The 25,091-nt window shown below is 36.1% G+C and overlaps 2 protein-coding genes and 1 non-coding gene across 12 annotated transcripts in view; all 3 read right to left on the bottom strand.

The window, feature by feature from the left end:
* LOC115415316 (DNA-binding protein RFX6-like) overlaps positions 1–13,050 on the bottom strand; it is a 98,668-nt gene extending 85,618 nt beyond the window's left edge. Inside the window, 5 exon segments of the mRNA XM_030128843.1 lie at positions 817–894; positions 2,129–2,190; positions 8,215–8,338; positions 10,370–10,523; positions 12,912–13,050. Of these exon segments, the coding sequence (XP_029984703.1) occupies positions 817–894; positions 2,129–2,190; positions 8,215–8,338; positions 10,370–10,523; positions 12,912–13,050 (557 nt within the window).
* Positions 13,051–17,949: 4,899 nt separating this feature from the next.
* On the bottom strand, positions 17,950–18,032 carry trnal-cag (transfer RNA leucine (anticodon CAG)). The gene has a single exon. It is a non-coding gene; the product is annotated as a tRNA-Leu (tRNA).
* Positions 18,033–21,084: 3,052 nt separating this feature from the next.
* The window catches only part of afdna (afadin, adherens junction formation factor a), a 229,967-nt gene continuing 225,960 nt past the window's right edge, over positions 21,085–25,091 (bottom strand). For 9 of the 10 annotated variants that reach the window (XM_030128103.1, XM_030128104.1, XM_030128096.1 and 6 more), the window contains one exon: positions 21,085–23,203. In XM_030128103.1, the coding sequence (XP_029983963.1) occupies positions 23,050–23,203 (154 nt within the window). In that variant the 3' untranslated portion in view covers positions 21,085–23,049. The remainder of the gene's footprint in view (positions 23,204–25,091) is intronic. The other variant, XM_030128102.1, reaches the window with a different exon arrangement.

Here is a 25,091-nt window from a genome sequence, read left to right on the forward strand (position 1 = left end):
TATTAACAATAAAAGATGTTAAAATTATTTAGTTTAGAACCAATATCATTTAAGTAAAAGCTATTATAATAACCTAGAAATAATGACAACTAAAAAATGTTCTTATTGTTTTAAGTGTGAAAAAAAAAAGTAAAATTACATGAAAATATTTACTGTACAAACAATCCTTTAACAATAAAATGTGAATAACCTGAACAAATATGAACAACCTGAAAATAAGTGCAATTTTAATAATATTATGCCTTTTATTTAATATTTTGTGCATTTGTAGACATAATATTGACATAAATTTCATTTTTTTTCTTAAGAAATTTCAGATTGTTCAGGTTATTCACACTTTCATAATGTAATTTTACTTTTTTCACACTAAAACGGAGAACATTTTGTACTTGACATAATTTATAGGTTATTTAATTTCTTTATTTTTATTATATTTTTTATTAGTCCGGTCTACTTGAGTTCTATTTGGTCTGAATGTTCAACATATATGAGGAAAAAAGATGTAAATGACCTGTTTGTGCATGAAAACACTGGGCTTAAATCAGCTTTAATGCATAAGAAAACCAGGAGAAAACAACCCAGTAGACGTCAGATTAAATAAAAGGTCCACATATTAATGAATATCTGCGTTTTATGTTAATTTCTGGATTTACTGTCGACATTAAATGAAATAACGCCCACTCCTGACTGCACTTATCGAGTGGATTTAACACTGAATATCACCGGAAACACTGCAGATAGGGCTGTGTACACAAGCATGTATAAAACACTACTGTACGTCAATAAATACCACAGATGGAAGCATCACGTTATTACCTGGTCAGACCTTTCCCAGAATACACCGAGTGGTAGTAGGCGCTGCTCTCTTTGATACCGATTCCATAGTAGTGATACCTGGGGGAGGGATTTACATAGATAGGTTTAAAAAAAGTTTTAAAAATGAGGAGAAAAGTGGACAAACATAAGCATCAAAATGAGTAAAGACAAAAAATAAGGAGCAAAATGAGTAAAGACAAAAAAATAAGCAGCAAAATTAGTGAAATATGAATAATATGAGACAAAAACTGGACAAAATAGGCAAGACAATGAACAAAAATGAACATAAATGAGTAGCACAATGAACAAAAAGGATAGAGAAATGGATAGATTACAGATTACTTTACAGAAATTACAGTGTAACAGCAGATTGATAACGTTAACAGTTTGTTAATATAGATAGATAATGGAAAAAAAAGTCAGACTGATTAAAAAACTTAACAAAATAAGGAAAAAAGTGGACAAAAATGGACAAACATAAGCATCAAAATGAGTAAAGACAAAAAAAAAAAAAACTGGCAAAATTAGTGAAAAATTAGCGAAATGAGACAAAAACTGAACAAAACAGGCAAGAAAATGGACAAAACGAGCACAAACAAGTAGCACAATGAACAAAAAGGAGAGAGAGATGGATAGATTACAGATTACAGAAATTACAGTGTAACAGCAGCATGATAATATTAACTGTTTGTTGCTATAAATAGATAGATAATGGAACAGTGTCAGACTGATAAAAAAACTTAACAAAATAAGCAAAAAAGTGGACAAAATGAACAAACATAAGCATCAAAATGAGTAAAGACAAAAAAAATAAGCAGCAAAATTAGTGAAAAATGAACAAAATGAGACAAAAACTGAACAAAATTTGCAAGAAAATTGACAAAAGTTAACATAAATAAGTAGCACAATGAACTGAAAGAGCAGAGAGATGGATAGATTACAGAAATTACAGTGTAACAGCAGCATGATAACATTAACAGTTTGTTAATATAGATAGATAATGGAAAAAAAAGTCAGAGTGAATAAAAAAGTTGACAAAATAAGGAAAAAAGTGGATAAACATCAGCACCAAAATGAGTAAAGACAAAAAAAAATAAGCAGTAAAATTAGTGAAAAATGATCAAAATTAAACAAAATGAATAAAAAATGAACAAAATTGTTAAAGAAAATGGACACAAATAAACACAAATGAGTAGCACCATGAACAAAAGGATAGATAGATAGATAGATAGATAGATAGATAGATAGATAGATAGATAGATAGATAGATAGATAGATAGATAGATAGATAGATAGATAGATAGATAGATACTTGGAGTGTCCTCTGGTTCCCAGGCGTCTCGTCGTCAGCAGAGGAAACTTCTGTCGGATCGTCTGAAAATCAAACAGGACAAACTCAGCTCAGATCAGCTGTTTTTCGAACTCCAAGTGGGTCAGACCAGTACCATAGTTCCATTACATGTTACATTTAGTCATACAGAGCACAGATATACTGAAAAAAGACGGAGTGGACACTTATTAACATACTACCATACCATACCATAGCATTTTTCCATTCCATTTTCTTGAGCCCCTTTGTTCTTTTGTTTTGTTTGTTTGTGAAGCGTCTTTGAGTGTCCAAAAAAGTGCTATATAAGTGTGATGTCTTCTTCTTCTTCTTCTTCTTCTTATTATTATTATTATTATTATTATTATTATTATTATTATTATTATTATTATTATTACCTCCGCCAAGGAGGTTATGTTTTTGCCAGGGTTTGTTTGTTTGTTTGTCTGTCCGTTAGTGTGCAACATAACTCAAAAAGTTATGGACAGATTTGGATGAAATTTTCAGGGTTTGTTGGAAATGGGATAAGGAAGAAATGATTAAATTTTGGTGGTGATCGAGGGTGGGGGGGCCCACGGGGGGGCCCATTTCCAACAAACCCGGAAAATTTCATCCAAATCTGTCCATAAGTTTTTGAGTTATGTTGCACACTAACGAACAGACAAACAAACAAACAAACAAACAAACAAACCCTGGCAAAAACATAACCTCCTTGGCGTGGGGGGGGCCCACAGGGGGGGGCCACTGATCAGCCTTGGCGGAGGTCTGCGCTCTCCAAGTGCTTCTAGTTATTATTATTATTATTATTATTATCATATTTGTATAGTACATTTTACCAACACAAAGTCTCCAAAGTGCTGCAGAGTACAAACTAGCATAAATAAATTAAATAAATAAATGAATAAATAAATAACATAAAATTCAATACAAACATGTTCATAAGCATACATTCAAGAATATAATAAATATATAGAACTAGAAGCACTTGGAGAGTGCATACCTCCGCCAAGGCTGATCAGTGCCCCCCCCCCGTGGGCCCCCCCACGCCAAGGAGGTTATGTTTTTGCCAGGGTTTGTTTGTTTGTTTGTCTGTCTGTTAGTGTGCAACATAACTGAAAAAGTTATGGACAGATTTGGATGAAATTTTCTGGTCTGGTTTTCTGGTCTCCCCCCCCCGTGCGCCCCCCCCCCCCCCCCCGATCACCACCAGAATTTAATCATTTCTTCCTTATCCCATTTCCAACAAACCCTGAAAATGTCATCCAAATCTGTCAATAACTTTTTGAGTTATGTTGCACACTAACGGACAGACAGACAGACAAACAAACCCTGGCAAAAACATAACCTCCTTGGCAGAGGTAATGAAAAAACAGCTCATTTCTTCTTCTGTGGTGGCCCCTCCTACCAGTATTTCCACTGAATAAATGAATCAACCCCATGGTGAATGTGTTGTGTCCCAGTATGAAACTGGTGGAACAGAATAACCCCCCCTCCCCACCACGGTATTGTGCTGTCGTGCACTGTCTTTTTCTCAGAACACTCAGGAAGTACACAACTACTTGTCGTCAGTTTCAAACCCTGATGGACTAAAAGAGCCTTTTATTTATTATATGTTTAGGAGGTACATGTGTTCATGTTTGTGATATACATTGTAATCAGTATTATACAATTCTGATGTAATATCTACCTTCTTATATCTGGGGGGATAGTTAACCAGGGGGGAGGGGAAGTCATACTAGGATAAGGGGGGGGGGGGGGTATCTGGGGGAAGTTATCCTGCTACACCGCTGGTTCCCAAACTTTTTTGGCTCGTGACCCCATTTTAACATCACAAATTTCTGGTGACCCCAGACGTTCAAAACGGAGAGTATAGTACAGGGTGGAGAAGCAAAATGTACAATATTTTGAGGCAGGGGTTGAAAGACAGTGTATGACCAATTAGTTTATTGAAAGTCATGAGAATTTATTTGCCACAAGAAAATTGGCATAATAGAAAATGTTTTTATTCTATGTGTCCTCCTTCTTTCTCAATAACTACTTCTTTAATAGTATCTTTAAGAAAGTGGACATTGCTGTGTGATGTTCTATTGGTGCATGTTCTAAAACGTCCCAAACAGCAGAATCCAGAGGGTTTAGATCTGGGCTAGAAGGCGGACATAAACATGATTCCCAAAAATTGCTAAAGTTGGATTTGTTGCTGTTGTCAACAAGTGTTTTGGTGTTCTTGTGTAAGATTTTAACTTCAAATCCTATTTTTCTGCATTTCTAACGTTCTTGTTGTCTACCTCAAGTTCAATTGCCATTTTTCTCATGGATTTGGTTGGATCCTTTGGGATTTTGGATTTGAGAGCTTTCATAAAAGCTTTGGTACATTTTTTGTTGCTTCCTCCACTTCCAGACTTTCTGGTAATAGTTTTGCTCATAGTCATTCTCTTCTTTCCATTATAAACAGTCTTTATGGACACTCCAACTATTTTTGAAATCTCCTTTGGTGTGACGAGTGCATTCAGCAAATCACACACTCTTTGACGTTTGCTTTCCTGATTACTCATATGGGCAAAAGTTTCTGAAAAGGTATGGATAATAGTGTTAGGTATGATTATGACATCAGTATATGTTTGGTTTCAAAACAACTGACGTAGTGCCTGCTGAGAAAAAACAACTACATGTTCAGTGTAAATTTTGCTTCCCCACCCTGTATAGTGTAATAGTTTGCTATACTATGTTGCAAATAAACGTTAATTTTACATGACATTAAGGCTATATAATGTATAGAGGGAATGCACATACGTCACTTCCCCCCTAAGCCACGCCCCCCTCAGTCAGACTGAGCGGCAAAAACAAACCGGCTCAACATGGCGGAGCACAGCAGTAACTACAGCCAGACCAGGAAAAATGTGGAATATAACATGAAATTAAAGACAGCTGGACTGGACATGGATCCATCCAAGCTACCAAACAAGTGTTCTACCAACACTGATGTGGGACAGAAATCACCTATCCTGACATTTATATGAACCTGAGTTCAACGCCGGGAAAATCCCCAGTGCAAAGGCTGAAAGCATCCAAAAGACCCAGAGTTGTGTCCATCCTGGTCCTGGTTCATTAGAGGATTCCAGCTGGTGAGTGCTTTCATTCAACATACTATTGTTTTGGAGGTTTTATGTCAGTGCAGACGGATTCTGTTGGCTGTGATTTGGGCGGTAAAGGCCCAGCAGTAGTGCTCACAGTTCACTACTGATTTACTGGAGTTGAACCCTTAGTACTGACCCAAGTGAGTGGATGATCTACTGGTACTGTGGAGATTTAAGGAGAGTTCACATCAAATACTGGATCCAACACAGATCCACCAGCTGTGTGCTAGAGTACCCCCTTATTTGGAAAACTAGGTTAGCCTCAGTTTAAGTTTAACTCTGACCATATTTTCAGGGAAAAACGCCTAAACAGACAAACCCAAAGTAAATGAAGAATTCCTTCACAATAATAAGGTTCATATGGATGTTCTTGGTGTCTGTCTATCTATTCCATTGTCTAAAATATTGTATCTATTACTCTGCCTGAGTAAACTGGAACAAACTAAAAGAGAAATTGGAATTTTTTATCCTCGCCTGTTTTTTTTTTCGGCTGGATTGATGATGATATGCATAAATTAATTGTTTGTGTCGGAGATTTTTAATAGCGTATATTTCACCCCACAAAGATTAAAAATCATGTTTGAACATTAAAGTTTGCACTAAAATACACTTTTGATGTACTTTTATTAACATTAGGGTCTAAACTTTGAGCAAAAGTTGAAAAAAACATCCATTGTCCTGATTTATTATATTTGATAATAGATGAATATTAATATAATTTTTTCGGCCCATGGGCGGGCTGATAGGGCTAAAGGGGTTTAAGCTAGTTTACAAATCATGTAGAGCACAAGGTTCACAATCACACAACTGAAGACAAAAATGTTTCAGTTCTGAAATCGAGAACTAAATGACAGATGCTAACATTCAGAGCTTTACTAAGAAGGAACGTTAGCCAAAACCAGACGGAATTTAAGGGATGATTTTACACAGGAACAGCATAAATTAACGTTAGCTGACACAAACCCAGGTTCGGTTGTCTGGATTCCAGTTCTTTCTCTGAGTTGCAGTGATCCATCTGCTTCTTCTGTCTTTGGCTTTAGGTCTCCGCTAAAACGACAGCTCCCAGTGCTTTTAAACCTATTTGTGCGATCAATGACACAACAGCTCTGCCCCATTTTTTAGATTGTTCTAAAGTTTTCGCAGTATTCAAGCCAAAGCCGCTACTCATCTCCGTCTTTCTGCCACTCAGTGGGCGGGACCGCGGTGACGTCACGTGCAGACCCTCTATATTATTGTGGACGGAGGCAGAAAAGCCAGGTGTAGATTACTGCACAAAGGGAGAATTTGGTTCAGTCAGTCCAAAGGCTGCAAATTAATACTGAAAAAATAACAACTCAAACTATGAATTATGAAAGAGCTGCAGCATCTGAAACCGACCACAATGAACATTTGAAAGAAACAGAACCACAGTGTTTCAGGTTCAGCCGCAGAGTTTGTCATGTCTTTTTTGTATTGTGATTGTCTCTCTCAACTCACCATATATTTTTATTTAGGGATGGGAATCGAGAACCGGTTCTTTTTTAGAACCGGTTCCCAGTCGCTCGATTCCTTGGAATCGTTTGCCTGCCTGCTTAACGATTCTGCTTATCGATTCCACCTTCGTTGCGCATGCGCGATGACGTCACACACACGCTGCATTGTTTTGGTCAGAACATAGACAACATGGTGTTGAGGCAGAAATGGTCCAAACAGACCACACCAGGTCCAAACAGACCACACCAGGTCCAAACAGACCACACCAGGTCTAAACAGACCACACCAGGTCCAAACAGACCACACCAGGTCTAAACAGACCACACCAGGTCCAAACAGACCACACCAGGTCTAAACAGACCACACCAGGTCCAAACAGACCACACCAGGTCCAAACAGACCACACCAGGTCCAAACAGACCACACCAGGTCTAAACAGACCACACCAGGTCCAAACAGACCACACCAGGTCTAAACAGACCAGACCAGGTCCACTGGAACACTGTCAAAGCTTCCATGTCTTCTAAAGGTGGAATCCCTCCAGTCTGTTCAAACATTTGTCCACAGCATGTGACTCATTTACAGGAATGTCACATATTGATTCTCTACTTAGTGTTGCTTGTGAATGTAGCGGCAGAGTGAACACCAGGCCGGTTCTGGTTCTGGTGTGGGCAACAAACGTCGTAACTCCTCAAATACAAGTTTCTGAAGATAAGAAGGGAAAGGAAATGAGGTGACCAACAACGGGAGACGAGCCGAGTCGAACCGGTTCCACGTAGTAGAAATGCAGCAATAGAGGAATTAGAAGCACTCGGACAGCGCAGACCTAGGCTGATCAGTGCCCCCCCCCCATGGGCCCCCCCACCCCCGATCACCACCAAAATTTAATCATTTCTTCCTTATCCCATTTCCAACAAACCCTGAAAATTTCATCCAAATCTGTCCATAACTTTTTGAGTTATGTTGCACACTAACGGACAGACAAACAAACAAACAAACAAACAAACAAACAAACAAACAAACAAACCCTGGCAAAACATAACCTCCTTGGCGGAGGTAATTAGTAAAGAGTCTGTAGTTTCATTTTCACTGACCCCCCCCCACCCCCCCCCCAACCGGGCCCGGCGTCATCTGTTCTTATTATTAGTTCATATTGTATTTGTTCTATTTTCTGTGCAGATGGAAATATAAAAACAGTTCATGCAAACACACCTGTTTGTACTCTGTTAGTCCCTCACCCAATGAGAATCGATAAGGAATCGGATCGATAAGTGATATCGATAATGGAATTGGAATCGTTAAATTCTTAACGATTCCCATCCCTATTTTTATTATTAAGTTTTAATTTTGTTTTTATCAATTACTAGAAATTTCAGGTGACCCCATTTGAATTCCAGGTGACCCCATGTGGGGTCCCGACCCTAAGGTTGAAAAACACTGACATAAAGGAATGCATAAACGGACCTTTCCGAAGGTGGCAGCACAGGCCGGTTCCAGCTTCTCTTTGCGACAGAAGTCCAGATAATGAGCGTAAAGGATGCATCGAGGCAAACACACACCTTCACACACGATGTAATTCTCCTCCAGCCTGATGACGCACAACGGAAACAGGAAATGAACCAGAGGAGGGAAAGATTTAAAGACAGAAACAGACGACAGGAACAACAACAGCACAGATGAATCCAGTTCACTCACAGTTTAACGACATTTCTGCGTTCATCTCATTAATATGTGAGATTTACACCCGAATTAGTCTGATTTATTATGAACATCTACATGATCAGTGAATTAAAAGACAGGAAAAGACCTGATTATGACTGAAAAATCTGAAAAATGCAGAGGATAAAGTTATGACAAATGGTGATATATCATTTAGGAAAAGTTAAACAGAGAGAAAAATTCAGTTGGAAGTCGCCACAAGTCAACTTTAAAGTGTTGAAACTGCAGATAAAGTATGTTTGATTCTGCATCAAAGGTGTTTTATGTATTTATATTAAGTTATTTTATTATTGTCCACTGCTGTGACATTAATTCACCAGTAAAACCCATTTTCATAAACAACAGTGGATGGACACACTGGGTTAATATTCAGTTAATGAGAGATTTGACTGAAAAAGTTCATTTTTCTTCTGTTTTCTCTGTTCTTTTCATATAATAACCTTTGAATTTACTCTGAGTTTTAATGAACATCTACGTAATCAGTCAATTAAATATAAGAAAATACATGATTTTAACTGAAAAATGAAAAATACAGACAATAATATTATAAATACTGATAAATCCATTAGAAGAAACATTCACTCAACTAAATAAAACTACTAATTCTTGCGTAAAAATTCAACCACAGCTGTTAAAGTGTTAAAACTACAGGGAAAAAATGTATTAGATTCTCCACTGAATGTGTTTTTATATGTTCTATTTTTTTTTCTATAATAACCTTTGATTTTACTCTGAGCTTTAATGAACATCTACATGAACAGTGAATTAAATACAGGAAAATACCTGATTTGAACTGAAAAATGCCAAATACAGAAGATAATAGAATAAATACTGGTAAATCAATTCCATCAAATCCATCAAAGGTGTTTTTATGTGTTTATATTGATTGATTATTTTCCACTGCTGTGACATTAATTCATGAGACACTTGTTTTATCTTCAGTTAATGATGATTCTGCTAAAAAAATAAATAAATAAATAATCCCTTTTTTTCAATTTTCTCTATTTTTTTCTATAATAACCTTTGACTTTACTGAACATCTACATGAACAGTGAATTGAATATAGGAAAATACCTGATTTGAACTGAAAAATGCCAAATACAGAAGATAATAGAATAAATCCATTAGAAGAAACATTCACTCAACTAAATAAAACTATTAATTCTTGTGTAAAAATTCAACCACAGCAGTTAAAGTGTTAAAACTACGGATAAAAATGTATTAGATTCTCCACTGAATGTGTTTTTATATGTTTATATTCAGTTATTTTATTATTATTTTCCACTGCTGTGACATTAATTCATGAGACACTTGTTTTATCTTCAGTTAATGATAGATTTTGTTAAAAAAAAAAAAAAATCCTGTTTTTTTTCAATTTTCTCTATTTTTTTTCTATAATAACCTTTGATTTTACTCTGAGCTTTAATGAACATCTACATGAACAGTGAATTAAATACAGGAAAATACCTGATTTTAACTGAAAAATGCAAAATACAGACAATAATCTAATAAATACTGATAAATTAATTCCATCAAATCCATCAAAGGTGTTTTTATATGTTTATATTTGGTTATTTTATTGTTATTATCCACTGCTGTGACATTAATTAATGAGACACTTGTTTTATCTTCAGTTAATGATAGATTTTGCTAAAAAAAAAAAAAAAAAATCACTTTTTCTTTAGTTTTCTCTATTTTTACTCTGAGCTTTTACAAACATCTACCTGAACAGTGAATTAAATATAAGAAAATACCTGATTTGCAGTGAAAAAATGCTCACTAATGGTCTGATAAATGGTGCTAAAGGCCTGTAAATGCAGATGGGGCAGAAGCAGTGGTGTGTGTTTCAGGTTAACGGGTGCCCTGTTGCATGATGGGAGCTGCTGCGGTCTGCTGTTACCACTGCAGGGTGAGCTGCGTCTGCTTCTTCTTGTCTTTGATGATCTGACTGATGCTCTTCCTGGACGTGGTCGTGGTGGCTTTGAGGCTCAGGTTGTAGTCCACCAGGTCCTGGTCCTCCTCAGACGACGGCGTCTCGTTACCGTCCTCGGCCTCTGAGCAAAACACCGAAAGATTTTCAACACGTCAACCTTATGTTTGTGGTTCTGAAACAACTGCACGTGACATTTATGAGCAAAAGAAACATTTACATGCACTGTTTTTACACACACACACACACACACACACACACACACACACACACACACACTGTTCATATGGTGTCTAGTCATATTATGTCTATTTTTATTTTATTAACCTTTTAGATTTATTCTTATTTACGTTTTTGTTAAAATGTATTTTCTATTTTCTGTTTTTATTCATATTGTTGCATTGACTGGAGTAGAAATAACAACAAAGGCGGTTCCATTCTATTCTATTCTATTCTATTCTACTGTGTTTTATTCTATGCTATTCTAGTCTTTTCTATTTTATTCTATTCTATTCTATTCTATTCTAGTCTTTTCTATTCTATTCTACTGTGTTTTATTCTATTCTATTGTGTTTTATTCTATGCTATTCTATTCTATTCTATTCTACTGTGTTTTATTCTATTCTACTGTGTTTTATTCTATTCTATTCTATTCTATTCTATTCTACTGTGTTTTATTCTATGCTATTCTAGTCTATTCTTTTCTATTGTGTTTTATTCTATGCTATTCTATTCTATTCTATGCTATTCTATTCTATTCTATTCTACTGTGTTTTATTCTATGCTATTCTAGTCTTTTCTATTCTATTCTATTCTATTCTATTCTACTGTGTTTTATTCTATTCTATTCTACTGTGTTTTATTCTGTGCTATTCTAGTCTTTTCTCTTCTATTCTATTCTATTCTATTCTATTCTATTCTATTCTATTCTATTCTATTCTATTCTATTCTACTGTGTTTTATTCTATTCTATTCTATTCTACTGTGTTTTATTCTATGCTATTCTAGTCTATTCTTTTCTATTGTGTTTTATTCTATTCTATTCTATTCTATTCTATTCTATTCTATTCTATTCTATTCTATTCTATTCTATTTCTCTGTTAACAGATTTTCACACAGCAAACTCAAAAATGAGGTAAAAGGACACATAAAACTACTTCTTAATACTTACTTTTTGGTCGTAATTCTATTTACACGTTAAATTTATGGATAATTTCCCTTAATTTGGAGCCCAGGTATACTGAAAAAAGATGATAAAACCTGCAGGAATGAGGCTAAACCAGCCATATTATGTGAAAAAAAAAAGACGTTATTATTGTTTTTATTCAAAACAAAATAAAAGCTTCACACTACAAAATAAATGATGTTAATGAACCTTTTTGTCATTAAAAATCTTTCTCTGATGACAGATTTTCAGGCAGCAAACTCAAAAATGAGGTAAAAAGACATAAAAAAATACTTCTTAATACTTACTTTTTGGTTATAATTCTATTTACATGTTAAATTTATGCATAATTTCCATTCATTTGCAGCCCAGGTATACTAAAAAAAGATGATATAACCTGGAGGAATTAGGCTAAACCAGCCATATTATACAAAAAAAATTTAAATAATCATCATTTTTTCAAATTCTATTTTTCTGTTAACAGATTTACACACAGCACATTCAAAAATAAGGTAAAAAGACATAAAAAAAAAATACTTCTTAACCCTTTCATGCATGAATTATGAGAACCTTAATCAAGATTTTTTTCTTATTTTTTTTTACTATTCATCTTTAGGCATGGAAAAAAACAACAACAAAACTTTGATTTTTTTTTTTTTTTTTAATGAACCTATTTTTCATGGAGTTACAAAAATATCCACTCAGCTGGACACCATGCATTTCATTTTAGAAGCGAAGAAACATGTATTTACTGATATACACTGGGAAAACTATGAGATAAAAACACTTTTAATGCTGCTAATCTGACGTTTTCTCACATTTTAACATACCTGCATGGAGATAATATGCAAAAAAAAAAAAAAAAAAAAAATTGTTTAAAAAAACAAAAACAAAAGAATTACAGTCCAGTAACAATTGCCTTTTTTTTTTACACTCAAACATGTTAGTGCAGATCAGGTTTATCTAGAACAGCACAGTTACAGTAATGGTCTGAATGTCAGTGTACGGGAACATGCACTAGTGTTCACTGTGTCGGCTGATATGGAACTAAAACAACAAAACCCATGAATATACAAGAGAACAGCTGGAGAAGAACTGACCACTGGAGTGACCACTGTGCATGAAAGGGTTCATACTTACTTTTTGCTCATAATTCTAGTTACATGTCAGATTCAGCTAAAAAAAAAACACTGAAAAAATGTAGAATTGACATTATTTTTTGTCGAAGTTGTGAGTAAAGTTATTCTGTTATTATTTCATATTGATCTGAATGTGGCCTCTGAACTAGAATCAGTTTTTAGTTGTAGTTTCAGGTCTGATGAACAGTTTTAAAGACATGATTTATACCTGATTTAATGCCTGACTCGTCCTCCTGATGGACACGTCCGTTCACATCCTCTGGGGAGTTGCACAAAGTCTTGGTCAGAGCGTGGACGAGGAAGACGCCGTCCGCGGCCGAAGACTCACCGCTGCGTTTCATCGGCATAATGGAAAAAATAAAGATAAACAAACAACAAGACCAGAAACAGAAGGGAGAGGAAACCTGCTTTGAAACACACGCTGACGATCATTGGTCACACGAACGGGAAACGAACGGAGGAAAAGCTGGAAGTCCGACCAGAGTGTGAGGGATGAAGCAGAGCTGATGAAGCACGGATATTTACAGAAGACTCAGGCCCAACAGCTGATTAATGATTAACAGAGAAACCCTCATCCATCTGTCTGTGCGTCTGTCCGTCCTGCAGTCAGCTGCTCTTTAACAAACACACACGCCAGCAAAAAGACCATCAGCACCAGGTCAAACTGGACCCAGGTCTGCTCCACCTGCTCAAGGGTTAATGTTCAGACAAAGCAGAGAGTCGGACGGTTCAGCAGAGACCTGAAGCATCTGATCTGAACCCTGGAATACCTGCTGATCCACTCATCTGATCAATACATGGAAATAATTGGTGTAAAATACAGTTTGTTATAGAGTTGGATCAATGACAGTAAAGGGAGACACTTGTCATTATTATTTGGTCATTTTTGCTTCATTTTTCTCAGTTTTAATAAAATAAATACCACATTTTTATGAACACCTGCATGATCAGTGAATTAAATATAGAACAATACCCACTTTTCAGGGAAAAAATGTAAAATACAGATGAAAATGTTATAGGAAATGTTAATAAATCCCTTAGAAAACGCAAAATGTAGAGGAAAAAATCACTTAGAAGCTGCTACAAAAGCAGTTGTAGGTCTTTATTATTTGGCAATATTTGTGTAATTTTTCTCAGTTTTAATATAATAAACATCCCATTTTTATGAACACCTGCATGATCAGTGAATTAAATATAGGAAAACTTTAAAATACTGATGAAAATATTATAATAAATGTGAATAAATCCCTTAGAAAATGTAAAATGAAGAGGAAAAAATTACTTAGAAGTTGCTACAAAATCAGTTGTAGGTCTTTAAAGTTGTGAATCCAGACCTAAACAGACACCACAGACTAAAACCATCGACTGATCTAAACTGTTTAACACCTGTTGATTCACTAATCTGATCAATACATGGAAATAATTGGTGTAAAATACAGTTTGTTATAGAGTTGGATCAATGACAGTGGGTGGAGACATTTGTTTTGATGTTCAGTTCATTATATTCGGTCATTTTTGCTTCATTTTTCTCAGTTTTGATCCAATAAACATGAACACCTACATGATTAATGACTTAAATATAGGGAAATACACACTGTTCAGGGGAAAAAATTGAAAATACAGATGAAAATATTATAATAAATGTTAATAAATCACTTAGAAAAGGTAAAATTAAGAGAAAATATCATTTGTATGTTGCTACAAAAGCAGTTGTCGTTCTTTAAAGTTGTGAATCCAGACATTAAAGTCGTATTGCAGTATTTTCAGTGCAGCATTAGCATATCTATATGTCTTAAATTTTAGAATATATGTAATGTTAATACATTTTTACACTATTTTTACTTCTCAAAAACCTAAACAGACACCACAGACTAAAACCATCTACTGATCTAAACTGTTTAACACCTGCTGATTCACTAATTCTTTCAATACATGTGAATAATTGGTGTAAAATACAGTTCTTCATCTTTTCATGGTCATCAGATATGACCCATGTGGACGTTCAGAGGCTCTGTAGTTACCATGGAAACACAGTCATCTTCTACAACATTGATTCAACAGTAAAACCTATGGAGTTGGATCAGTGACGGTGGATGGACACACTGGGGTTATATACATTAAATAAAATTTACAGAAAAATAAATAAAAAACAGTACAAAATAATAATGTGAATAGAAAAGAATAAAATAAGCATCAAAATGAACAAAAAGAGCAAAACTAATCAATAAAATGAACAAAAATAACAGTAAATCAACTAAATAATAAGAAACATGAAAAAAATAAGGCGCAAACGGACCAAAAATGAAGGAAAATGTTCAGTTCATTATGAAAAAGTCACTTTTTCTCCAGTTTTCTGTTTTGATATAATAACCTGTGAAACTTTAGTGAACATCTAGCCAACATGATCACTAAAAAAGGGAAAACACCTGATTTTTACTGAAAAAAGCCAAATACAGAGGAGAATTTTAATCAGTTTAATTTGTCGTTTAATTGAGTTTTACTTGGAGGATCGAAAAACATCTGATGGATTTATTCTAAATGTAAATGAAACTGATATAAAGTGATGACAGTTCATTTATGTCATTACATTGAGCTGAAGAAGCCAAGTCAAACACATATTTTATTTATTTTATTTTAATTAATTTGTCTATTATATACACATCAGAAGTGTCTAATCAGTTTATTTTGTTAATTTAGGGTTTTAATGAGTTAAAAACACAACGGAATAACTGTAAATGTGAATGAAACTCTAATTTATCTTATTTTCTTGAGCTGAAGGAGCCACGTGATGTTTTATTTATTCAGTTTGTACAAATGAACCCAACCACTGGAGGGCGCTGTTGCACCATTTACTGGAGGCTGAATCCTGTGTCTGTTTGGAAAATGTGCAGTTTTATGGAGTTCATACAACAGGAGAATGTTCCAAACTGAGAAAACAGTCAGTACTGGATATTACAGAAGAAACACACTGAAGTAAACAAATAAATAAACAAATAAATGAATGTAAAACCAATAACTGAGCCAAAACATGAGTTCAGTGAAGGTCATGAAAAAAACGTAGGACAAGACGTACAATAAAATTCATGTAGTTTTAGTAAATTTAATGAACCCTCCGGTGTCCTGTCCAGCTAGGCCCTCACTCAGCACCAGGTGTGCCTTTTTGGCACACCTGTGGAATAATGTCCAAAAAATTTCATACAGTTTGTTTTTAATTCTTTTACACTTTTTTCTATTTCATCAACTTGAGCCGTAAATAAAAATACCAAATACTCAATAACTGCCACATTTTTAACCCTTTAAATGCTGTGTTTGTTATGTAAACAAACCATTTTTTTGGATGCAAAAAACACAAAAATATTATTTTTCAATATCCTACAGAAAAAGTGGATCACATATTAGATCTTTTCCTCCTGGCATATGTCACTGATTAACTCCAACATCAGTTAATTTGCATTTTTATTTTTGGCACTAGGTCAAATGTTCAAAAATACTAGCATCTGTCACCAAGTGTGCATAAAATGCACACCTATAAATAGGGATGGGAATCGAGAACTGGTTCTTTTTGAGAACCGTTTCCCAGTACCTCGAGTCCTTGGAATCATTTGCCTGCTTAAACATTCTGACTTCGTTGTACATGTGCGATGACGTCACACGTACACTGGATTGTTTTGGTCAGAACGAAGACAACATGGAGTTGAGTAGGGATGGGAACCGTTAAGAATTTAACGATTCCGATTCCATTATCGATATCACTTATCAATCCGATTCCTTATTGATTCTCATTGGGTGAGGGAATAACAGAGTACAAACAGGTGTGTTTGCATGAACTGTCTTTTATATTTCCATCTGCACAGAAAATAGAACATATACAGTATGAACTAATAATAAGAACAGATGACGACGGGCCCGGTTCGGGGGGGGGGGGGCAGAAACTACAGACTCTTTACTAATTCCTCTATTGCTGCATTTCTACTACGTGGAACCGGTTTGATTCGGCTCGTCTCCCATTGTTGGTCACCTCATTTCCTTTCCCTTCTTACCTTCAGAAACTTGTATTTGAGGAGTTACGACGTTTGTTGCCCACACCAGAACCAGAACCGGCCTGGTGTTCACTCTGCCGCTACATTCACAAGCACCGCTAAGAAGAGAATCAAATATGTGACATTCCTGTAAATGAGTCACATGCTGTGGACAAATGTTTGAACAGACTGGAGGGACTCCACCTTTAGAAGAAATGGAAGCTTTGACAGTGTTCCAGTGGACCTGGTCTGGTCTGTTTAGACCTGGTCTGGTCTGTTTAGACCTGGTCTGGTCTGTTTAGACCTGGTCTGGTCTGTTTGGACCTGGTCTAGTCTGTTTGGACCTGGTGTGGTCTGTTTAGACCTGGTCTGGTCTGTTTAGACCTGGTCTGGTCTGTTTGGACCTGGTCTAGTCTGTTTGGACCTGGTGTGGTCTGTTTGGACCTGGTCTAGTCTGTTTGGACCTGGTGTGGTCTGTTTAGACCTGGTCTGGTCTGTTTAGACCTGGTCTGGTCTGTTTGGACCTGGTCTGGTCTGTTTGGACCTGGTCTAGTCTGTTTGGACCTGGTGTGGTCTGTTTGGACCTGGTCTAGTCTGTTTGGACCTGGCGTGGTCTGTTTGGACCTGGTCTGGTCTGTTTAGACCTGGTCTGGTCTGTTTGGACCTGGTGTGGTCTGTTTGGACCTGGTCTGGTCTGTTTGGACCTGGTGTGGTCTGTTTGGACCTGGTCTAGTCTGTTTAGACCTGGTCTAGTCTGTTTAGACCTGGTCTAGTCTGTTTGGACCTGGTGTGGTCTGTTTAGACCTGGTGTGGTCTGTTTAGACCTGGTCTGGTCTGTTTAGACCTGGTCTGGTCTGTTTGGACCTGGTCTAGTCTGTTTAGACCGGTTCTGCCTCAACTCCATGTTGTCTTCGTTCTGACCAAAACAATGCAGCGTACGTGTGACGTCATCACACATGCACAACGAAGGCAGAACCGTTAAACAGGCAAACGATTCCAAGGAATCGAGCTACTGGGAACCGGTTCTCAAAAAGAACCGGTTCTCCATTCCCATCCCTCGTGCTGAGGCAGAAAAGTCCAAACAGACACCAGCTGCACTTTATTTATTTATTTAAAGTGTGAAAAATAACATGAAGTTTTTTAACAGGCAGTGCACACTGTGCCTAACAGGCGGACCCAGACTGCAGAGGATTCAGCTCAATAATAAACTGAAGACAAAAACACTGCTGTCAGAAGTGGGATTCGAACCCACGCCTCCAGGGGAGACTGCGACCTGAACGCAGCGCCTTAGACCGCTCGGCCATCCTGACACATACGGCCCATGAACGCACCACTGTAAATAAACCTGATGGAACCCGCATCAGCTGATCAGTACAGAATACAAACAGACTCACGCGCATTTTCACCCAGACGGGTTTTCTGCTTTAAAACACGTGTCGTAACGAAAGTGACCAAATACAGACAGAAGAGTCCAACCTCCAAAACAGAAGCTTTTCCGTCTGAAAACACACCGTCCATGGACCTCCGACATAATTAGAGAACTTATTAATCAACGAACTAATTAAACTGCACCTGGCTGCACGTGAAATAAACAATCTGATCAGTTCAAGACACGTGCGGCAGTGTCCGGTGTTTGCGACAGGCAGAGCCCATTTACGGCAGCTCTCCACTCCTGTCTTCCTGTGGTTAAAAACGCGTGAATTTTAATGTTTTTCTTTTCTATAATGAACGAAATACAAAGTGAAAGTTAGAACTAGACTGTTTTTTTAACTTTCTTTTTTTCTTCAACTTTATAAACAACATTTGAGTTTACAGTTCAACATTTTAAACAAACAAGATGTCAAAAGGGAAAAGCATTTGAACATAAGTTTAAGAAAATAATGCATAGATTTAAAAATACAAAGCATAATATATAAATAATAGTAAAAAAAAGTAAATAAATAAAAAATAATAATTCTGAGAACAGAAGTCAAAGAACACTCCATGCACAAGAAGTACACACACTGCAGGGGTTATTTCATTAAACACATGAAATGAAAGAAAGTCACCACAATAGTGACGTCCCAGAGTAGGAATAAAACCAGCTGTTTCATACCACAGACCGACCTGATGACATGAAAACAAAGCCATCCGTCTTTCTTCATGAAGTGGAGAATGATTCCTGTTGGAAGTGCCACAGTTCAGTGGCACTCCTCTGCACATGCTCTGGGAACGTCCCAAAATCCAGGAATACTGGTGTTCGGTTCACACTGTAGCGGAGAAAGTTTCTGGTCAGGACGTTCCCTTTACCAACAGGCTGTATGTGCCAGGGGATCCCTCTGTTTGGAGGTTTTTACCCTCCTCTGCTGCACAGTGGGTCCAACTGCCATCATGCTGGGGAGAAAACTCTTAGAAAGGGAGTGGAAGGCTCCATCGGCTCCAACTCTCTCCCAGTGGTATGTTTGTCTTGGTCATTTGGCAGCATTTGAAAGATTATCTTATAGACTGTTAAACAGATGATTAGAATGACAAATGGGCCCTGCACAGGTCAATGACGTTTCCAGCTCAAGAATGTAAACTGGACTTAGTGATAAAGTAATGACTGTTGTAACCGTGTGTATTTGTATTATTGGCATTGTTGTTATTATTATTATTATTATTATTATTATTATTATTTATGTTTCATCTGGTCGGGGAATGTCCACGTCTTCAGTATACTGGCACTGATAACTGGCATAAGGCGTGGAAATGTCCAACATGTATGGCCTAAAACCCTTTTTTTTTTCTGTTTTTTTTTTTTTTTCTTTGTTTTTTTTTCTGTTTTATTATTCTTTTGCTCTTTCTTTACTCTTCTTTTCATATATAAAAGAAAAATTCAATAAAGATCAAGTCATAAAAAAAATGAGGTGGGAGATCGCAGAAAGTTGAACCTGTGACTCTGTAAACTCGATCAAGTACCTGTCTTCCATGTGCAAAGTATGTCTTGTTGTAATATCAAAGCAGTCACCTAGACTGCAAAACCAGTCTACCTACGGTACAAATAAAGTAACCTGGAACCTTGAGCTCCAAAACACATCAGTGTTAAAGCTCCCAGCCCATCCAGGCCAGAGCAGAATTTAGACTTTTTCAGCTCATAATTCTGAGTTACCACAGGGACTTTTTCCCCAGTACTGGAAACGGTCTTCCATACGTAGGAAGCTCATAATTATGAGATAAAAAGTCGAAATTACAGGGTAAAAAGACATAATTATGAGACAAAATGTCGAAATAACAAAATAAAAAGTCAAAATTCTAAGATTAAAAGTCATAATTATGAGATAAAAAGTCATAATTATGAGATTTTTTAAAAAGTCATGAGATAAAATAACAGTCAGGTGGAACTGAGTCGACTAACGTTACTTTCTTTGCAGCTCGGATATTTAACAAACACATTTAAACACAATATATTCAACAAGTTTAGAGCAACAGAGCTGAAGCCCTAACATCAGATTTAATACATTTTGAAGACTTTAAATGCAGATTTGTAAATTCAAGACTTCTAAGACCGCGCGGGAACCCTGGGTTTGTCTCTTGACCTAATTCTTAAAATATTTGCAGTTAAATTAATTTGTACGACGGCGTATTAGGACCACATACGAAAAAAAAAATGCTTGTCACCACGAGAATAAAGTCGTTATTTAATGAGAATAAAGTCATAGTTTTAAAAAAGTCTATTTAATGAGATTAAAGTCGCTAATTAATGAGAATAGTCGTTAATTAATGAGAATAGTCATTATTTAACGAGAATAAAGTCGTACTTTTATGAGATTAAACTCGCAATATTTTGAAAATTTGACAGAATTTCCGGTTTTACAGCGAAGGCAACCAGTGAAGCAGGAACTTTCCCTTCTGTTGGACTGAAAGAATCCCCACAGTTTGTTCAGAAACACAAACCCTCTGTTTAGTTCTCTGGTGTTTCCACTGACAGTCCTACAGAAGAACACTGCAGCAGGTTCTCCTCCACAAAAGAGGAAATATGCTACAAATCAGTTCAGTTCTTACAACAAACCCAAATGTGTGCAAACTGTCTTCATAGTCCTCAGACTAATGTGCTGATGGAGGACAGACTAATGAAAGCAGAACTTCACTAAATGTTCACAGTTCTACATCAACGATAAGGTACAACTGCTCATTATATTATGACTTTATTCTCATTAAATAATTACTTCATTCTCGTAGTGACCAGTGTTTTTTTTTCTTCTGTGGCCCTAATACGCCGTCGTAAATTTGGGATGTCAAGTTGGGAGGAAAATTTGGGATGAGAGAATGTTTCAAGTGTAACTGGGATGGATGGATGGATGGATGGACGGATGGATGACAAAAGACCACACTTCCAGCCTGCACTGTTGAAAAATCTGTATTTATTAATGATTTACAAAAGGCTAAACATGAAACCATTTAAATGAATCAGTTCATCTTAAAACCTAAAAAGGAACTGTGGGGCGGGAGGGGGAGAGACGGGTCTGTAGTGTTTTTTTTTTTTTGTTTTTTTGTTTTTTACAGGTCAGTAAATAACAGCATCTTATGTCACCATGAAAAAAAAATCTGCTTTAGTGGAGGCTCCTGGAGAAATAAAAAAAAAAAAAAAGAAATCCACACACAGGATGGAGTCACTCAAACTGCAGAAGAGAAATACATTTGAAACGTCACTATTTTTTCTGGCGTTTTAAATTGACTGGGAGACACTGGGTTTTGGAGGTGCGTTCGTTTTCTACATCAGCAGAGCAGCAGTGGCGGTGAACGTGACTATGTAAATCGTGTGTGTATATATAGTTTTTTTTTTTACATTTACAATTCTGTCTGTCACCTCGACTCCAGTTCCTTAAAAACCTCCTGGATCTCTCCGACTACAGCTGGTGTAAAAACAGAACACTCTTCTGTTTCTAATGCAAAAAAAAAAGAAAGAAAAAAGAAAACAGAACTATATCACAGATTGTTACCACAGTATGAGAGGTCCCAAATGTAATCTCACAACAGTTTGCTGATACATATTTAAATTAAAACTTTTTGTGCAAGTTTGCTTTTTTCCACAAGGTTTGAAATAAATATCTGTAAAGCAAACAAGTTTCCTTTTTATTTTATTTTTTTTTCCTTTTTATTTTTTTATTTTTTTACCGTGGAAACCAACATTAATCACATTGAAGGAGTTTAGTTTTTCCGGATTGAATTTAGGGTAAAAAGTCGGTCGAATTAATCTCACACAACTCTGCAAAAAAAACAAAACAAAACAAAACAAAAAAACATGACTCGGATTAAAAATAAAAAAATAAAGTTAAAGTTACCTCAGGTCGGAGTGAGAAAACGATTAAAAATTCCACTCCGGAGAGAAAGAAAGAATGAAAGAGGGCGGTAGATAGTCCAGTTCTGGCAGAACGTCTGCCACCGAATGCTGTTAAATCACATTAGTTTTGCAGTTTTTTTTTTAGTAGCCTGGCAGGTTTTCGACAGTAGTAAAAGAGTGAGACAGCTGTGGACCTGAATATTTACAGTAATGTTGTGCACTTAAAAGATCCGTGTCTGGACTGTAAGACCATCCTCTGGAGAATCCTCCGGAGATTTATCTAAAACATCACAAAACAAAAACAAAAAAATTAAAATAAAAAGAATTCCCATGCTTTCTTGCTACGGAATGAAATAACAGTGTTTTCACTCACTGAGAATTTAATTAAAATAAAAAAAAAAACAAAAAAACAAGAAAATAAAGGTTGGTCTGGAGCTCAGAGGGCGTATCTGCTGGCGAGAAGGAATTAAAAGTCAGAAAAAAACGACATGATGCCGAGAAAAAAAACGATAAAAGAACACAATAAAACTGTTCGTATTCGATGAAGCCATTAAAAAAAAAAAAAAAAAAAAAAATTTAAAATGAGAATGAACCTTTCTCCATCCCTCGCCCAAGAACCGTTTTACAAACAAAAATATATCCCCTTTAGTCGCGTGAAATCAAATTCTCACCAGATAGAATTCAAAGGTTTGTACAGTGCTTTATCATTATATATCTTTGACAGACCTTAACGAGGGGAGGGAGTTTGAAGCCGTAAATGTCTCTCCTATTGCAACGATATAGCTACGTCAAAAAAAGTGAATGGTCCAGTTATTTAAATGATTAAAATAAAAAAATAAAATGGGCAAACAACACAAAAAAAGGAAGAGACGGCCAGTGGAAGGGAAGTGAGCGGCGGTGGCGGCGGCTCTTTCCACCCGTGGGTTTTCTGTTGTTGTTTGTTGTTTTTTTTCTTTTCCCAGGAGCACCTTAACGTTCCGGTGGCGGCGGCGGTTAAGGTGACACTAGGAGGCGATGGGCTCGGTCTACTACTTGGTGTTGAGCTCGTTCTCCAGCTCCATGAGTTTACGTGAAGCCTTGACCTTGTTGGAAACCTCCTTCCCCTGAGAGAAGAGACGCTGGCGCTCCTTGAAGGTCAGACTCTCCGGAGCGCCGCTGGGGATCGAGTTCTCCTGCTCCTGACTGGAAAAGCCACGAACACAAGGAAAGAAAAGTTACACTGTAAGCCCGGAAAAGTAGAGTTTACAACAACATTTGAGGCAAGTGGTTGCACTTAAATGATTTGAGTAATGATCGACTAATCAATTGGTTTAAGTAGGTTCAACTTTAATGCTAAAAGTATTGAACTTAAACTATTAAGTAGAAAACACTAAAAGACAAGTTATTTGTACTTTAAATCTGTTGTAAAATCAACCCCACTATCCAACCATTCAACTCAGCATTTTAGCTTACACTGACTAATTTACTCAACTATAGCCAGATTAATTTATCATTGATTAAACAACTTTTTTTAAGATAATCAAAGTCTTTATGTGAAACTGAACTGTAATCCTCTGTTTCTTTTGCTTGGGTTAACTGATCCTGTTGTTACCAACAAATATCACAAAAAACTCTATGGAATGCTGACTTTTTGTGCCAGAAAATGTTTGCTTGTAAACTGGATCTCAGATCAGATTCCCACCCGGACACAACGGCATAAGACAGTTTTTAGTTCTGTTTCCCTTGACTACCTCACATGTCGATTACACCATAAGGATGATGTCTTTCTAAAGACTTGGGAACGTTTTCTTGCCTATATGGGACTGGAAGCTTCGACAATTGTTAAAAGGGCATTTGTATTTTGAAAAGAAAACATCTTTTTTTTGGGCCAATTTTTGTTTTTTTGTTTTTTTTGTTTTTGTTTAGTTCTGTTGATATGTTCTTTGTTTTGTTTATTGTCATTTTGTGAGTGTGTGTATAAAACAAAAATGACAATAAATATAATTTTGAAAAAAAAAAAAAAAAGATAATCAAACTCAAAATCCTACTCCTCATTAAAATAGTTATGAAATTATTCAACTTCATATATTGCAGCATGAATAGAAGTTAGCTCAATGTCATTTACCAGTACAGGAAGTGCTTTTAATTTGACAAGACATTAAGTTTCTGTTGTACAATAATCTAAGATGAACAGTAAATCCATAGTTCTTCCTGTGGCTCTGACTCATGGTGCAGCTGTACAAAACTACAAAAACAAACAAAAAGGCCAATAAACACTGACATACACACATTAAATCCAAATTAACACTAACATCACAACCCCGCTGAACCCCTGCACAGAAAAAGAACACATTTTCAACAACATGCCCACTACCCACAATGCAATGCGAAGATGAAAAGGTGCACTGTAAGCGCGGAATTTGTATTTACTAAAATGCTTTAATTACAATGCACTTAAATGATTTAAGTTTTATGATGGTCATGACTAAAACTTAGTGATTTAATTCCATTCAACTTAAACTTTTTCGTACTTTCAACTATGTCTACAAATTAGTAGAATATACTGAATATTTGATAGTAACATCATAAAACTTAAATCATTTAAGTGCATTGTAATTAAAGCATTTTAGTGAATACAAACTCCGGGCTCACAGTGTAGGGTTAACCCTTAAAGGTGCAGTATGTAGCAGGGGCATTCACAGGATTCTAGAGCGGCAGGGCAACATGTGTGCACCACCGTTTTTTCAGGCCTTGTTGAGCCGCAGTATGTAATAAATTCCCATTATGTAATAAAAGTTCAAAATGTAATAAGAATGTCACGTCATCTTGTAATAAAGCCGCATTATGTAATAAACTGACACATTTTGGAATAAACTACCTCAACGCATTATATAGTAAATTTTTTTCACATTATGTAGTAAGTTATTACAATTTGAGAAATGTATTACAAAATGCACTTGACACATTTTTACTTTCAGGAAAATGTAATGTGTTAAATTAATCTTTAAACTGTGTGGTTAAAGTTCTGATTCCATTACCTGTAGCTCCTGTGACTAATTTCTTCTAAATTGCTCTGAAATTATATTAATTT

This window comes from Sphaeramia orbicularis, chromosome 24 (genome assembly GCF_902148855.1).
Source record: "Sphaeramia orbicularis chromosome 24, fSphaOr1.1, whole genome shotgun sequence".
Lineage (NCBI taxonomy): Eukaryota > Metazoa > Chordata > Actinopteri > Kurtiformes > Apogonidae > Sphaeramia > Sphaeramia orbicularis.